The sequence below is a fragment of the Panicum virgatum genome, chromosome 5N (assembly GCF_016808335.1).
Source record: "Panicum virgatum strain AP13 chromosome 5N, P.virgatum_v5, whole genome shotgun sequence".
Classification (NCBI taxonomy): Eukaryota; Viridiplantae; Streptophyta; class Magnoliopsida; order Poales; family Poaceae; genus Panicum; species Panicum virgatum.
The window spans coordinates 18,873,677-18,889,464 of record NC_053149.1 but is presented as its reverse complement, the minus strand read 5'-3'; the positions used below and the strand labels follow the sequence as shown (position 1 = coordinate 18,889,464).

Genomic DNA, 15,788 nt, shown 5'->3' with positions numbered 1-15,788 from the left:
CCAAAATAAGATGATGACTTCTCATTACACAATATGTACGCTGTGTCCCAAGACCTGAGATCGTTGTATGTACTCAAGATGTGAACCGACTTACTTAGGAGCCATCAAACACTGCACCGTAACAGGGTAGTCATAAAGGTGGCTTTCGGGTCTGTCAAGAAGCATACTGTGAGACAAAGTCAGTCAAGATGGGATTTGTCCCTCTCTACAAGAGAGAGATATCTCAGGGCCCCTCGAGTGATTCGGATAAGGAAATGCATGGCCATGCTGGGGTTAAGAATTAACCAAGGATTTCGAATCACAGGATCGAGAAAGAGTGGTCGGCTTCAAGCTAGACCAAATATCATGAGGCAAAGGGAACATCATGTATAAGATTGTGACGGCTAGATATGATTCGTGCGTGCATAGGAGTTGGCACGTCTTGCTAGAGACCGCTATCAACTATTGGCGAGTAGGAGTACTCGGCCATGTCTATTCACGCGTGAGCCCATAGGGTCACCCACTTAAGGGCTAGAAGCCTAATGAGGATGAGATCCAAATTAGACTTGGTTTTGATGCACTAATGGGCCTCGATAGGCCCATAGGGTTGGACCCTTGGTGGGGCCCAAGGCAGCCCACCTAGGGGCGCCCATTAAGGCCCACCTAGGGGGGGCGCCCCCAAGCCTATATAAGCAATGGGGGGCGCCATCCCCCTAACCCTAGCCCCCTTTGCTGGCCGCCGCCCTTTCTTCCGTGCGTCAAGCCCTAGTTGTTCTCGCGGATCTAGCAATCCGGAGTGCGACACTTCTTCCCGTACTTGTGGACTTCATGGAGGTGCTGCGCTTGCTGCACAAGGACGAGCCGTTCGTGAGGTGGTTCACGCAACTGCACTGCTGGCTTCCATTTGCACTACACCAACGCGCTAAAGAAGTTCCGCAACCACGCGTCTAGTGGTAATCCCGTGATCTATAACTGTAGTACTCCTGGTTTATGCGGTAGAAAATTTTTATTTTTGCTACCCCATATTTCTACAGCAGTATCAAGAGCCAGTGCTGTCTTGTTGTAGATTCGGATATGTGCATATGGAGATATGCGTAGTTTCAGATCGATCTATGACCTAGTTTCGTAAACTTGCTGTGAAAGTTGTGCAACAACATACTCCTACCGGTCGGTTTTCCACCATCGGAGTTAAGTGATGCACATAAATCCGGTCGCTGTGGTTGGAGATCAATATGATTGGTCGAATCGAAATTTACGGCATAACCCAGATGCATGAGATGCGTAGAGCAGTAGATTGGATCTACTGCGAATTCTGTTTTGTTGCAAAAGCGTGTTTTACAGTAAAACAGCCATAACTTTTGCATACGAACTCAGATTGAGGCAAATTTTATATCGATTTGTATCTACAAAAAAAAGTTAGACTTGGTCTAGAACAGCATTTCTGTTTTCGCGAAATTTAGATTTGTGAAATTCGGCCTAGACGATAGAGTTTTCGGCATTTTAATTCAGACGTCGGAATCGCATAACTCTGTTTTATAGGTTTTGTGATCGGTATGGCCCATATGTGTATGTGATGCATGTGTGTAATTGTTTCATGACCTGTGTGTCGTGATTATGATAATTCGGCCGGAGCCATATAAATTTTTGCATTTGATGTAATGGCCTGCGTGCCAACCTGTGATGATCCAAGTCGTGAATGTAATTTTATTTACTAGCTATTAGGTGTAATAGCAAGTTCTAGTTCTTTGAGATTTCATCACATGATAGATGGTGCACATGTACATGGAGATGGAGATCAATATGGTGAACAAGTTTTATGAAGATGGAGATCTGCATGGCGAACAAGTTATATGGAGATGGAGATCACCATAAGAACAAAGGCCATATTGATTCACAATTATGTGATTAGCGTTCTTGACGTTTTACTACTACGTGCATCATAGTAGAAGTAGAACGATTTCTCATAAATTTCAAGCTATCATGCCCTACCAACTAAACCTTGCACTATCCCATATCTTGTACGATTGGTGGTGGGTCTATGAAATTAGAGTGCCACTAGTTTTCCTTGACTAGACAGGCCATATCAGATACATGCACGCATAAAGGTTGGTCAGCTTGTCAAGGTCATCTTAATGGTTAAGGACCTTGGGGCATAAAGATTAGGAGCAAAACATAGAGATGTCACCCAACAATAAGAGTCATATGAGATATGATTAGCAAGAGTTTCTTACCAATATACCTCGTCTTCTAACGGTGATTCAAAAACTCACTAGTGGACGTGTTAGTTGTGGATCTTGAATCACTAAGAATCAAAAGAGGGATATTGATTTTAGTGAGAGTAAATTTTATTAAATTATTTAATATCGTTTACTCCATCATGAATGCTTTTGTCTTAGCTTTTTTGTATTTATTTTGTTGTAGATCAATGGCTCAAAACCAACCATTTGCTTTATGTTCCATACTTGAGTGCAACAAATTGAATGAGACAAACTATGCGGATTGGATCCGCAACCTGAGAATTATTCTCAGGACAGCTAACAAGGAAGATGTTCTAGATAACCCACTGCCAGAAGAGCCTGCTGTAGGTGCCCCTGCTGCTGAGAGGAATGCTTACAAAAGAGCGGTTGATAACGACTGTGAAGTGAGCTATCTCATGCTAGCTTGTATGGAACCCGAGCTGCAAATGCAGTTTGAGAATAACCATGTGGCGCATGATATGATCGTGGCGCTACGGGACATGTTCCAGACTCAGGCCATGACTGAAAGTTTCAATGTGTCCAAGGCCTTTGCTGAAACTAAGCTAGCAGAAGGAGCATCAGTAGGGCCCGCATGTAATCAAGATGGTTGGTTACACACAGAGGTTGGAGAAGCTAGGCTTTCCACTTGGCCAAGAGTTGGCCACTGATTTCATTCTTGCCTCTTTACCTCCGAGCTATGGAAACTTCGTCTCGAACTACCACATGCATGGGACTAAGAAGGGCTTGAATGAGCTATGCGGCATGCTCAAGACGGCAGAAACTGACATCAAGAAAAGCACAGGTGGCGGCCATATGATGGTTGTCCAGAATAAGCCTACTTTCAAGAAGGTTCTTCTTGGAAGAAGAAGAAGAAGGGCAAGGCTAAGGTTGCGAACCTCAAGCCAAACCCTATACCCAAGGCTAAACCTAGACCAGCTGCAGACAATGAGTGCTTTCATTGTCACCAGCCAAGACACTAGAAAAGGAACTGCAAGCTGTACCTAGCCACACTGAAGAATCGTTCTTCCACCTCAGGTACGCTTGTTGTTCATATTATAGAAATATTTCTCGCTGACTCTTATGTTAATTCTTGGGTATTTGATACCAGATCGGTTGCTCATATATGCAATTCGATGCTGGGAATGACAAAGAGTAGAAACGTTGAAAGAGGAGAAGTTGACTTCCGCGTCGGCAATAATGCAAGAGTTGCTGCTTTAACTGTCGGGATGATGCAATTACACCTACCATCAAGATTTGTCTTGGAGCATAATAATTGTTATTTTGTTCCTAGTTTGAGTCGAAACATTGTGTCTCCTTCATGTTTGATGAAGGATGGTTATTCTTTTGCGAGTTAAAACAATAGTTGTGTGATCTCTAAGAATAATATGTTTGTGGCTTTGGCGTCCATTAAGAATGGGCTATTTATTTTAAATCTTGATAATTCTCATGTCTGTAATATAAGTGCTAAAAGGCCTCGGCTAAATGATTTGAATCCTACCTACATGTGGCATTGTGGTCTCGGTCATATAAGCGAGAAACGCATGAAAAAGCTCTATGAGGATGGACTTCTAAGTTCGTTTGATTTTGAATCATACGAGACATGCGAAGCTTGTTTGCTGGGCAAGATGACCAAGACGCCATTCGCAGGTTTTCCAGAGAGAGCATCGGATTTGTTGAAACTCATACATATTGATGTGTGTGGACCAATGAGCTCGACTGCTAAAGGAGGATTCTAATACTTTATTACTTTTACTGATGACTTAAGTAGATATGGCTATGTCTACTTGATGAGGCATAAGTCTGAAACTTTTGAAAAGTTCAAGGAATTTCAGAATGAAGTTGAAAACCAGTGTGGCAAAAAGATTAAAGCCTTGCGATCTGATCGTGGGGGCGAATATCTTAGTCACGAATTTAGCGATCATTTGAAGAGTTGCGGAATTGTTCCACAACTTACGCCGCCTGGAACACCTCAAAGGAACGGGGTTTTCGAGTGACGTAATCGAACTCTGTTGGACATGGTTCGATCAATGATGAGCCAATCAGACTTACCATTGTCATTTTGGGGTTACACTCTAGAAACAGCAGCTTTCACACTGAACAGGGTGCCGTCAAAATCTGTAGACAAGACACAATATGAGATTTGGACTGGCAAGACTCCCAGTTTGTCTTTTCTAAAAATTTGGGGTTGTGAAGCATTTGTCAAACGACTCCAATCTGACAAGCCTGCACCCAAATCGGATAAGTGCATATTCGTGGGATACCTAAAGGAGACCTTAGTGTATTACTTCTACAATCGGTCTGAGGGCAAAGTGTTTGTCGCTCGGAACGGAGTCTTTCTAGAGAAAGAGTTTCTCAAAGGAGAGAAAAGTGGAAGAACGGTGCAACTCGAAGAAGTTCGAGATGAGCCAATAAGACAGGACTCTACAAGTGACACTAATGTAGCTGAACAAGTTGACATGCCTATGGCAACAGAAGCACCTCTGCAACCACGAAGGCCAGCAAGGCCCCACGTGTCAGCCTCACAGCCCACATCTCTGTCTCTCCCGAGCTCACCGCCGTCGCTGCCGCCGGTTCCTCCTTGCGTGCGTCCGGCGGCGGAGCGGGCCGGCGCGGCGGACCTCGAGCGCGACCGCGGCGGCAAACCTCGCGAGAGGCGGCAGCGGCGGAGCGAACGGCGGCGATAGACGTCGCGCACGGCCGGTGGCGGAGCGAGCGGTGGAGCAGGCCGGAACCACTCGCAAAACACAGCACCGCTCGCCCCTCGCGCCGCGCCCACATGCGCTGTGTGCGCGACACTGCAAGTCACCCGGCCGCCGTTGGAGCCGCCGGTCTCGATTCGTCGTCCTCCAGGCGTCCCGCTTCGATTCCGCAGGCCATAAGTTCCCTCACCACCTCGCCGAGCTCCTCGGCCCGCCGCCCCAGCCGACCGACCCCCGGAGTCGCCCCAGAGCCGTCCGCAGTACCGCCACCATACGCCGACGCCGCCGACCCAAGCCTGCCGGTGAGGACCACCCTCCACTCTCCCTTCACGACGATAAACGGCATGGGCGTGTTGGTCACGATCTCGCCGTGCCGGTGCGCACGCTAGCCCGCCGTGTTCGCCGCTGCCGCCAACTCTCATCACTGCGCAACCGCCTATCCGTAGCCCGCCACCGCTACGCCGCTCCGTCGCGCACACGAAGTCCACCCTCCGCTGGTGGGTGACGAGCTGCAGCGCCCCGAGGCCGGCGGCCAGGTAAACCCTCCGCCATCTCGCGCGCTCACCGCCCCACCTCGCGCCGTGCCCGGCCCGGCTTTGCCCTGCTCCACCACACCCGGCTCCCTCCGACATGAGTGGCACGTGGATCCCCGAGTGGCAAGCTCGCACCATGTGGATCCGCGAGAGTCGTGGGTGGCTACTGGCGGAGGGAGGCGTCGGCGGCGACGGGCGGGGAGAGAGAGAGGAGAGGCTGACATATGGGGCCCACATGCTGACACGTGGGGCCCACTGCTAAAACCACCATGAAAACCAGCCTGGGAGGTAGTTTGCCCGGTTTTGAAGAGTTGAGGGGGTGGTTTGCCCAGATTTCGAGTTCATGGGTGTTTTTTAGATTTCTTGACAAGTTCAGAGGGTAAAATGGACTTGTTTCTATTTATTTCCGTATTTGGATATTTTATATACTCCCTCCTACCGATCAAGTGTTTAATTCATCGTATTTTGATATCTCTATTTTTTTATATAGTCAATTTTACAGATCTTTGGTTTTTAGAGATCTTGGTGTTCGGTGTTATACATGATGGGCCAGGTCGAAGAGAAACATATGAACTGGGCGAGCCCTCTTCAACAACCATAAATGAATAAACAAATTTTTTTGCCGCTGACGATCTGTTTATATATCCTCGGCCGCATGCATGCAGCTGTCGTGGGCAACAATTTTCTGGCCCGCGACCTGACGATCGAGAACTCTGCTGGCCCGTCGAAGCACCAGGCGGTGGCGCTCCGCGTGGGCGCCGACCTCTCCGCCTTCTACCGCTGCAGCTTCGTGGGGTACCAGGACACCCTGTACACGCACTCCCTCCGCCAGTTCTTCCGCGACTGCGACATCTACGGCACCATCGACTTCGTCTTCGGCAACGCCGCCGTCGTGCTCCAGAGCTGCAACCTCTACGCCCGCCGCCCGCTGCCCAAGCAGAGCAACATCTTCACGGCGCAGGGCCGTGAGGACCCCAACCAGAACACGGGCATCTCCGTCCACCGCTGCAAGGTGGCGGCGGCGGCCGACCTCGCCGGCCGGGAGGCGTCGACGCGCACGTACCTGGGCCGGCCGTGGAAGCAGTACTCCCGCACGGTGTTCCTGCAATCGGAGCTGGACTCCCTCATCGACCCGGCCGGGTGGCTCGAGTGGAGCGGCGACTTCGCGCTCGACACGCTCTACTACGGCGAGTACATGAACACGGGCGCCGGCGCCGGCACGTCCGGGAGGGTGAAGTGGAAGGGGTACCGCGTCATCACCAGCGCGGCGGAGGCCAGCGCCTTCACCGTCGGGTCCTTCATCGACGGCGACGTCTGGCTCGCCGGCACGTCCATCCCCTTCAACACCGGCTTGTGAGCGCTAGCGATTCATCGTCATTATTCAGTGATGCATGCTGATTCACATGCAGTGGGCCGGGGAAGATCCGAAGATGTGTGGCGAACAATAAATGGGTGGTGGCGTGATCAAGTTGCATTGTGAGGTGGAAAGGCACCGATGGTTCGGTCGGTCGTCGTGTTGCGTTGCTGCCGTTGATTCTTTTTGTGTCGTCCCGTCTGTATACATACGTGGCATTGCATGAATGAAACTCGGATCGGTACATTGTGTCTCCTTCATGTTTGATGAAGGATGGTTATTCTTTTGCGAGTTAAAACAATAGTTGTGTGATCTCTAAGAATAATATGTTTGTGGCTTTGGCGTCCATTAAGAATGGGCTATTTATTTTAAATCTTGATAATTCTCCTGTCTGTAATATAAGTGCTAAAAGGCCTCGGCTAAATGATTTGAATCCTACCTACATGTGGCATTGTGGTCTCGGTCATATAAGCGAGAAACGCATGAAAAAGCTCCATGAGGATGGACTTCTAAGTTCGTTTGATTTTGAATCATACGAGACATGCGAAGCTTGTTTGCTGGGCAAGATGACCAAGACGCCATTCGCAGGTTTTCCAGAGAGAGCATCGGATTTGTTGAAACTCATACATATTGATGTGTGTGGACCAATGAGCTCGACTGCTAAAGGAGGATTCTAATACTTCATTACTTTTACTGATGACTTAAGTAGATATGGCTATGTCTACTTGATGAGGCATAAGTCTGAAACTTTTGAAAAGTTCAAGGAATTTCAGAATGAAGTTGAAAACCAGTGTGGCAAAAAGATTAAAGCCTTGCGATCTGATCGTGGGGGCGAATATCTTAGTCACGAATTTAGCGATCATTTGAAGAGTTGCGGAATTGTTCCACAACTTACGCCGCCTGGAACACCTCAAAGGAACGGGGTTTTCGAGTGACGTAATCGAACTCTGTTGGACATGGTTCGATCAATGATGAGCCAATCAGACTTACCATTGTCATTTTGGGGTTACACTCTAGAAACAGCAGCTTTCACACTGAACAGGGTGCCGTCAAAATCTGTAGACAAGACACAATATGAGATTTGGACTGGCAAGACTCCCAGTTTGTCTTTTCTAAAAATTTGGGGTTGTGAAGCATTTGTCAAACGACTCCAATCTGACAAGCCTGCACCCAAATCGGATAAGTGCATATTCGTGGGATACCTAAAGGAGACCTTAGTGTATTACTTCTACAATCGGTCTGAGGGCAAAGTGTTTGTCGCTCGGAACGGAGTCTTTCTAGAGAAAGAGTTTCTCAAAGGAGAGAAAAGTGGAAGAACGGTGCAACTCGAAGAAGTTCGAGATGAGCCAATAAGACAGGACTCTACAAGTGACACTAATGTAGCTGAACAAGTTGACATGCCTATGGCAACAGAAGCACCTCTGCAACCACGAAGGTCAGCAAGGCTCCACGCAGTGCAGGAATTATTATTGTTAGACAATGATGAGCCTGCGACATATGGAAAGGCAATGGCAGACCCTGACTCTGAGAAATGGCAAGATGCCATGAAATCCAAAATAGAATCCATGAAGGAAAATCAAGTTTGGAACTTGATAGACCCGCCAGATGGTGTGAGAACCATAGAGTGCAAATGGATCTATAAGAAGAAGAAAGATATGGATGGAAATGTTCACATCTATAAGGCTCGACTTGTCGCAAAAGGTTTTCAACAAGTTCAAGGAGTTGACTACGATGAGACTTTCTCGCCCGTAGCAATGCTTAAATCGGTTCGGATTATTCTAGCTATTGGTGCATATTTGATTATGAAATATGGCAGATGGATGTCAAAACAGGTTTCCTTAATGGAAATCTGACCGAGGACGTGTATATGATGCAGCCCGAGGGTTTTGTCGATCTGACCAATGCTGGAAAGATATGCAAGCTTCAAAAATCCATTTATGGATTAAAAGAAGCATCTTGGAGTTGGAATATTCATTTTGATGAAGTAGTCAAAGGGTTTGGCTTCATTAAGAACGAAGAAGAAGCTTGTGTTTACAAGTAGGAAAGTGGGAGCTCTGTTGCATTTCTAATCCTGTTTGTAGATGACATACTACTGATTGAAAATAATATTCCTATGCTTGAGTCCGTGAAGGCTTCACTAAAAAATAGTTTTTCGATGAAGGATTTAGGAGAAGCAGCATACATACTTGGCATCAAGATCTATAGAGATAGATCAAAGAGGCTTATAGGATTAAGCCTAGATACTTACATTGACAAAGTGTTGAAGCGGTTCAACATGGAAGAGGCAAAGAAAGGATTCTTGCCTATGTCACATGGCATACATCTCAGCAAGACTTAGTGTCCTACGACGACTGATGAGCGAGAGCACATGAGCAAAGTTCCATATGCCTCAGCAATTGGATCAAATATGTATGTAATGATAAGTACACGCCCAGATGTTTATTATGCTCTAAGTGTTACAAGCAGGTACCAGTCAGATCCCGGTGAGAGTCACTGGACAGCTGTGAAAAACATCCTCAAGTACTTGAGAAGAACTAAGGATGTGTTTCTAGTCTATGGAGGTGAGGAGGAGGAGGAGCTGAGGTGAGCCGCTCTGCGCCGCTCCATGCGCGCTTGTCGCGCGCGCTGGCCCGAGTGCCTCCTGCGCCGGGGTGGTGGAGTCAGAGTGTCGGGGTTGGCTCCGGCCGGGAGAAGCTCCATGTCGTGACCGTTGCCGATCGCGATGAAGTCGAGGCTCCCGAATCGGAGCACCGTGCCTGCCGGGAGCAGAATGAAAATGAAAGTCAGCAGTGAACCTCTACCTGGTGCGCCAACTGTCGGTGTCCAGACCTCGCGGCCTAGCGCCAACTAGTAATCGATGTTGCATGCCCTCACCCTAGATGGTTGATGCAAGAGGTAACACAGTAATGCAAGGATGTATCCTGGCTCCGGCCGTGAGGCCGTACGTCCAGCAGGGGTGTGCGAGTGCACTGTATTATCTTCACCGAAGTGCCTGTAGTAGGGGGTACAAGCGAGGCGAGAGAGGGAGGGAGGCTCCCAAGTCTCTGCTAAGTGATTGAGGCGAGTGCCAATATTGGGGGAGTGAGTGAGAGTGATCTAAGGGATGAGTTGGTTTTTCCGTGCCGGGGGAGAAGCATGCCTCCTCCTTTTATAGGCACAAGGAGGGGCGGAGTACATATACGAGGAGATCAGAAGTCGTCATCTTCTCCCCGAATCAGGGGGAGCAGTGGATGATCACTGTTGGAAGTACACTGTGGGGCACTGGAGAGCGTGGCGTCGGGCGTGGCAGTTGTCCTGGGCAGCTCCTTGGTCTTGCGGGGATCGCGCCGGCGTCCTGGCGTCTCCTGTGGGCGTCGTGGTGGTCGCTATGGAGGGTACCGTCCTCCATGCTCGACGTGGCGGCGCGTCGAGGGTCCTGCTGGCGGGGGTCTTGCTTTGGTCAAGACCCATACCCCGTTCGAGGGTTGCGCCCATGCCCGTCGAGGGTTCTGTAGAGGAAAAAGTACAAGGAGTAGGCAGCACAATGGCAAGAGCAGTACCAGGCCCGTCTGCACAGGGTGTCGCAGGTTCCCACAGGGTTGCAACAGTGCGGGGTTGGCGGAACAGTGACCGGAGTTGGCGGACAGAACTCCGGTCACAGCTGCTGTGCGGCATGGTGGCCTGACGTCGTCTAACTCCGCACTCCGCGGTGGAGTGGTTGGCATTTAATGCTTATGTCAGACGGGCGGGTGAGCAGATGGGTTGCTAGTTCCGTCTGTCGAGGGGTAGCCTCGAGCGGGGCGGAGTTGGCCCTGCCTTCCGAGGGTAGGTCCTCTACCCTCGAACGAGGCGAAGGTGTGGTGCGCTGTCGAGGGTCTCGGCGGGGAGGTCTCGAGCGAAGCGGAGATTGCTCTGCGAGTTCGAGGGGGGCCTTGGGTGGGTCGTACCGCGGAGCTAGGCCGTGGGTTCAGTGGGGATTGGGCCTCTTTGGGACCTGGAGAGGATCTGGGCGCCGCAGGAGGGTTGCGGATGCTCTATTGTATCCGGGTGTAGAGTGACGACGAAGTTGTCATCATTGGTGGCTTCTTCCTCTCCAAGATCGCCGTAGAGTAGTCCTTCTTCCCCTTCGGATCGGAGGAAGACTATTAGCCTTGATTCTGTGACTGTAGAGTCTGACGAGGTGGCAGGCGCTGTGGGCCCGATGGCCTAATTGTGTTTTGCATTTTTTAGGGCGATTTAGTCCCTGGATTAGGGTGCCCCTAATTATGGTACCCGACAACAGTACCAAATAAAGGGGAACAGCTTCCTCGGATGGTACTAGTTCTCGCCAGCACCGAGTAACGACGACCAGAGTCGTTGAATGTGAACCTGTAAAAATTCTTCCAGAGAACAAGGCCTATATTTCAAATACAACATCACTATCTCTCTTCTAACCATCAAGGTAATACAAGCAAACTAGAGATGAGCTCATCCTAAACGGATAGAAAAAGCTTGACGCGAATGGAAGGAAAGATCAACCATTCGTAAAAGAACTAAAGCTTTCTCTACTAAGCATGCAAAGATCTAGAAGCAATTAGCATGATTAAGTACTAATTAACGTAAACTAACTAAGCATGCAACTGACAATGATTATAAAAAACAAATGCTAATTAATTTTGCCTAAACAGTTGAGTAGGATAGATAAGAAAAGCTCACTGTACTGTTGCGACTGTTTCTTGGCTGCTGAGCCTTGTGCAGAGCTGGGCTGCTTTCTTGCGAGTGAGCTGGCGCACGTGCACCGAGCCTGCTGCGCGTTTTTTTATTTTTATATTTTTCAAAATCGTTTTTTACATAAATATATTTTCAATTTCATAATTTACAGATTTTTACCTTTACCGCCCGGCTGCGGGGCGGTCGGCCCCCTGCCGCCCTCCTGCCGGGCGGTATGGACCTTAATATAAATAAAATTTATTTTTAATCGCATTTTGGCTCTTGGGGGAGGCTGCCGCCCGGCTACCGGGCGGCAGGTACCCGCCGCCCGGTGGCCGGGCGGTAGGCCAACCCGCCGCCCGGCAGGGGGGCGGCAGGCCCCTCCTGTCTCAGCAGCGTTATCCAGGTACGTGAGGATACTTACTGACTTACTACTTTGATAACAACAATTAATTCTCAGTCCATATAGGTGATGGACACCCACCTTATCAACCTCATTGAGGGACCCAGTTTAGTACCATGGCACCAGCTGCAGGGATGTCATTTCAACCAACACAGGCACCACCACGATCTTTCGGTAAACATATAGTCCATATCTTAATTTCAATTAATTTTGGTATGAAATCTAATTCCTTTTGCATTTACATATAGGATCAAAACAGTTATATGATGCGTGACCTTCTTCGTATTACCCTATGGCTACAGCAGAAGGAACGCAAGGTAAATACCTAATCCGTAGCCCAAATTTATCATGTTCTTCTTATTTCTATGAATATTTTAAATAATTTGAACGGTTTACAGGATCGCACCACCAGCTTCCTGATATGGGTCCTTCTTCGTATCCACCAACAACAGGTATGTATGATGAATATGTACACAAATCTATGACTTATAAGACGATGATTAAGATATCTTAATTGCTACTGCATAGGGGCCACACAGGATACCTTTGAGGCGAGCTTCGAAGACTGGAGTCGGTTATTTTCTACACTTAACCAGCAGGCCGATCCTACCTTCCAGACACCTGTGACCACCGGACGTCCAGGTAGAGACGTAGGGCCTCCAGACCGACACACCTACCCTGCAGACCACGTCCACGCACAGTGTAAAAGATGTCGACATGGCCGGGGTGGTTAGGAGGTGCTTCTAGTTGTTTCTGTATTTTTGTTATGGACATGTCGTCATGTTATACTTATTTCGTTCTCATGCATCACCTATTTCGTTCTCAGTTGCGTATGTGCATGAATTGATAAGTTATACTTTTCATATTCATCTACTTTACTAACGGTTTTTATTTCTATCCAAAATATTTAAAACCACATCTAATGCCGCACTGCCACACTGACGGTCAAGATTTAACCTGCGGGAGGGGCCTGCCGCCTCCTGCCGGGCGGCAGGTAGGCCTACCGCCCCGCCACCGGGCGGCAGGTACCTGCCGCCCGGCAGCCGGGCGGCAGCCTCCCCCAGGGTCCAAAATATGATTAAAAATAAATTTTATTTACATTAAGGTCCCTACCGCCCGGCAGGAGGGCGGCAGAGGTATAAATCTGTAAATTATGAAACCGAAAATATATTTATGTAAAAACGATTTTGAAAAATATAAAAAAAACGCGCCTGCTGCAGCTGTCGTGTGAGCAAGCCCTGGCCCAAGCGCAAGCCCTGCCCCAGCAGCGCTTGGGCTGCTTGCTCCGGGCTGGGCCGGCCTCACCCTCCATGCCAGGAACGCCGAGCCTGCTGCGCTAGGCCGGGCTGCTGCCCGCCTCAGCCTGCCCCACACTAGGGCTTGGCTGCTGGCCTGCGTCGCACGTGGGCTTCCTACCTCGTGCGGCGGCCTGCTGCCGCGCCTGGCCAGCAGCTGGCTCCTGTGCTGATGGCGTCGAGGCTGATGGCGAGGCGCTGAGAACTGAGAAGACACCCGCAATGCTGTCGAGTTGAGCAGAGACGCGGATGGAGATTGACTAGGAACAGACAGCTGCCAAGCCCAACAGAAGGAAACACAAGATTAGTTAGACTGTGTAATTAGTTATTTTTTTAAATTATATTTAATATTTTATGCATGTGTTCAAAAATTCGATATGACAGGTCCTGTAGGAAATTTTTTGCAAACTAAACGGGGCCTATGATAAATTTCATCGGAATCTGATACAGCTCGCATTCCAACCTACGTAGCTAATTCGGCTATGAATCGTGGTGTTCTTGCACCATTTTTTATTCTGTTGTATATATTCCTTTTTTTCTGTATACCTACCTAGCTACCACTTGCAAGTTGCAACGAATACAAACATCCACTAATTAAGGTCGACTTTGCACCGACTTGACCGCCCAATTTGCAGCGAACGATCCATCATCATCATCATCTTCATCTCTCCTCAGTTGAGCCCGCTCGTGAACGGCACGCCGGTCTGGGGCAGCCAGAAGTCCCCGAGCACCATGTTCCCGACGGTGAAGTTGCCGGCGTCGGCGGCGCTGCCGAGCACGTGGAACCCCGGCCACGCCACCCGCCTGCTCGAGTCCGCCCCCGGCCCGGTGTTGTTGTACTCGGCGTAGAACAGCGTGGCCAGCGCGAAGTCGCCGTCCCACGGCATCCACCCGGCCGGGTCGACCACCGCGTCCAGCTCCGACTGCATGATCACCGTCCGGGAGTAGGGCTTCCACGGCCGGCCCAGGTAGGTCGCCACGGGGAACGCCGCGTTGGCGGCCAGGTCGGGCGCCGCCACCACGACGCAGCCCTGCAGCGTGGTGCCCGTGCTCTGGTTCGGGTCCGTGCGGCCCTGCGCCGTGACGGTGTTGCTCTGCCCCTGCATCGGCAGCCGGGAGTAGAGGTTGCAGCCCTGGAACACGACGGCGGCGTTGCCGAACACGTAGTCGACGGTGCCGTAGATGTCGCAGGCGCGGTAGAACTGCCGGAGGGAGTGAGCGTACAGCGTGTCCTGGTACGCCTCGAAGCTGCACCGGTAGAACGTCGACAGGTCCGCGCCGGAGCGGAGCGCCACCGCCTGGTGCTTCGCCGGCCCCGCCGTGTTCCGGAACGTCATGTTCGCAGCCACGAACCCTGTCCCCAGAACAGCTGCAGAAAAGGGCCCACAACAACAAGTTAGAGCAAGTGATTTTTTTTTCAGCAGTAAGGTAAATCTCAACTCAAGTTTATCAAAAGAGTCAGCTCACTTTGACTGACTACGAAAATGCTTAATTTTCTGCCACTTGGATAATGTTTCTGCGCACCGACGACGCGCCGGACCAAACTTACCGAACGTTGCAGAGTTGAAGGTTGTCCAGCCGTCGACGACGCTCCGGTTGCCGGTGATGACCGACTGTCCGATGCCGTCGCCGATCATCATGACGTACTTCTTGCTCTTGGGCACTACCACATTCTCCTCGTACACGCCCGCGGCGACGCGTATCACGAAGTACCCGCTGCTCCCGGCGAGGTTGCTCGGCGCCGCCGCCACGGCGTCGCCGACGGTCGTGTAGTTCCCCGCGCCGCTCTGGTCCACGGTCACCTCGCCGACCACCGGCACCGCGGCGGCGGCGCCCTCAAGCGCCATCCGGCGGACCATCTCGTCGTTGGTGGCGTCGAACAGCGCCCTCCCGTGGCCGTGGTGGGGCGGCTTGCCCGCCGACGACCCCCTCGACCTCCTGCGGCCCGCGGCCGGCACCCACGCCCTGGTGAAGAGCGAGAGCGAGACGCTGTAGAGCTTGGTGCTGTTGGCCATGGGCACGGCGAGCCCGTCGCGCACGGACCACGCGGCGGCGGCGGCCTGGAGGCCGTCGGCGCAGGTCTGCTGGTTGGTCAGGATCGCCGACAGCAGCGCCTGCACGTCCTCGGCCTGCGGGTCGAGGAGCGTGCTGTTGGCGGAGGTGTTGAGCGTGGCGCCCGCGGCGGACAGGAAGTCGATGTTGAGGCCGGAGAGGAGCTGGCAGTCCTGCAGCGCGGCGACGGCGCCGGGGGAGAGGCCGCGGCCGCCGCGGGCGAGGTAGCGGTTGACGAGGCCGAGGAACCTGTTGGCGTTGGCGAGGGACCTGGCCACGGAGAAGCGGCCGTAGGTGTAGAGGTTGCTGGTGCCGTTGGACGGGAGCACGGTCCGGCAGAAGCTGGGGTCCGTCGTCCCGTTGCACGCCGTGGACGGCGTCACCGGCGTGGCCGCTGCCGCTGCCGTGTCGGAGCGGGCCCCGACGAACAGCAGGGACAGCGAGAGCACCAGGATGGCAGGGAGCACGGTGGTGGCGCGAATGTCTGCCGCCATGTTTGCTTGGTTAGTGCGAGGCTTGTGGATTAGTAACTTGTTAATGAGTGAGTGTGTTTGTGTACACTTGTTTG

The 15,788-nt window shown here is 51.1% G+C and overlaps 2 protein-coding genes across 2 annotated transcripts; one reads left to right on the top strand and one right to left on the bottom strand.

The window, feature by feature from the left end:
* Positions 1–5,580: 5,580 nt before the first annotated feature.
* LOC120676355 (pectinesterase-like) lies at positions 5,581–7,048 on the top strand. Its single transcript, XM_039957610.1, has one exon. The coding sequence runs from the start codon at positions 6,050–6,052 to the stop codon at positions 6,803–6,805; it is 756 nt and encodes a 251-aa protein (XP_039813544.1). The 5' UTR covers positions 5,581–6,049; the 3' UTR covers positions 6,806–7,048.
* Positions 7,049–13,630: 6,582 nt separating this feature from the next.
* Positions 13,631–15,788, bottom strand: LOC120672142 (pectinesterase-like). The gene is made up of 2 exons (XM_039952441.1): positions 14,718–15,788; positions 13,631–14,537 (listed from the first exon to the last, which is right to left on the bottom strand). The coding sequence occupies exons 1-2, from the start codon at positions 15,712–15,714 to the stop codon at positions 13,840–13,842; spliced, it is 1,695 nt and encodes a 564-aa protein (XP_039808375.1). The 5' UTR covers positions 15,715–15,788; the 3' UTR covers positions 13,631–13,839.

Coding starts and splice junctions, on each gene's coding strand:
- LOC120676355 (XM_039957610.1), top strand. CDS start 6,050: ATGAATAAACAAATTTTTTTGCCGCTGACGATCTGTTTATATATCCTC.
- LOC120672142 (XM_039952441.1), bottom strand. CDS start 15,714: ATGGCGGCAGACATTCGCGCCACCACCGTGCTCCCTGCCATCCTGGTG. Junction 14,538..14,717: donor CTTCAACTCTGCAACGTTCG/GTAAGTTTGGTC, acceptor CCTTTTCTGCAG/CTGTTCTGGGGACAGGGTTC.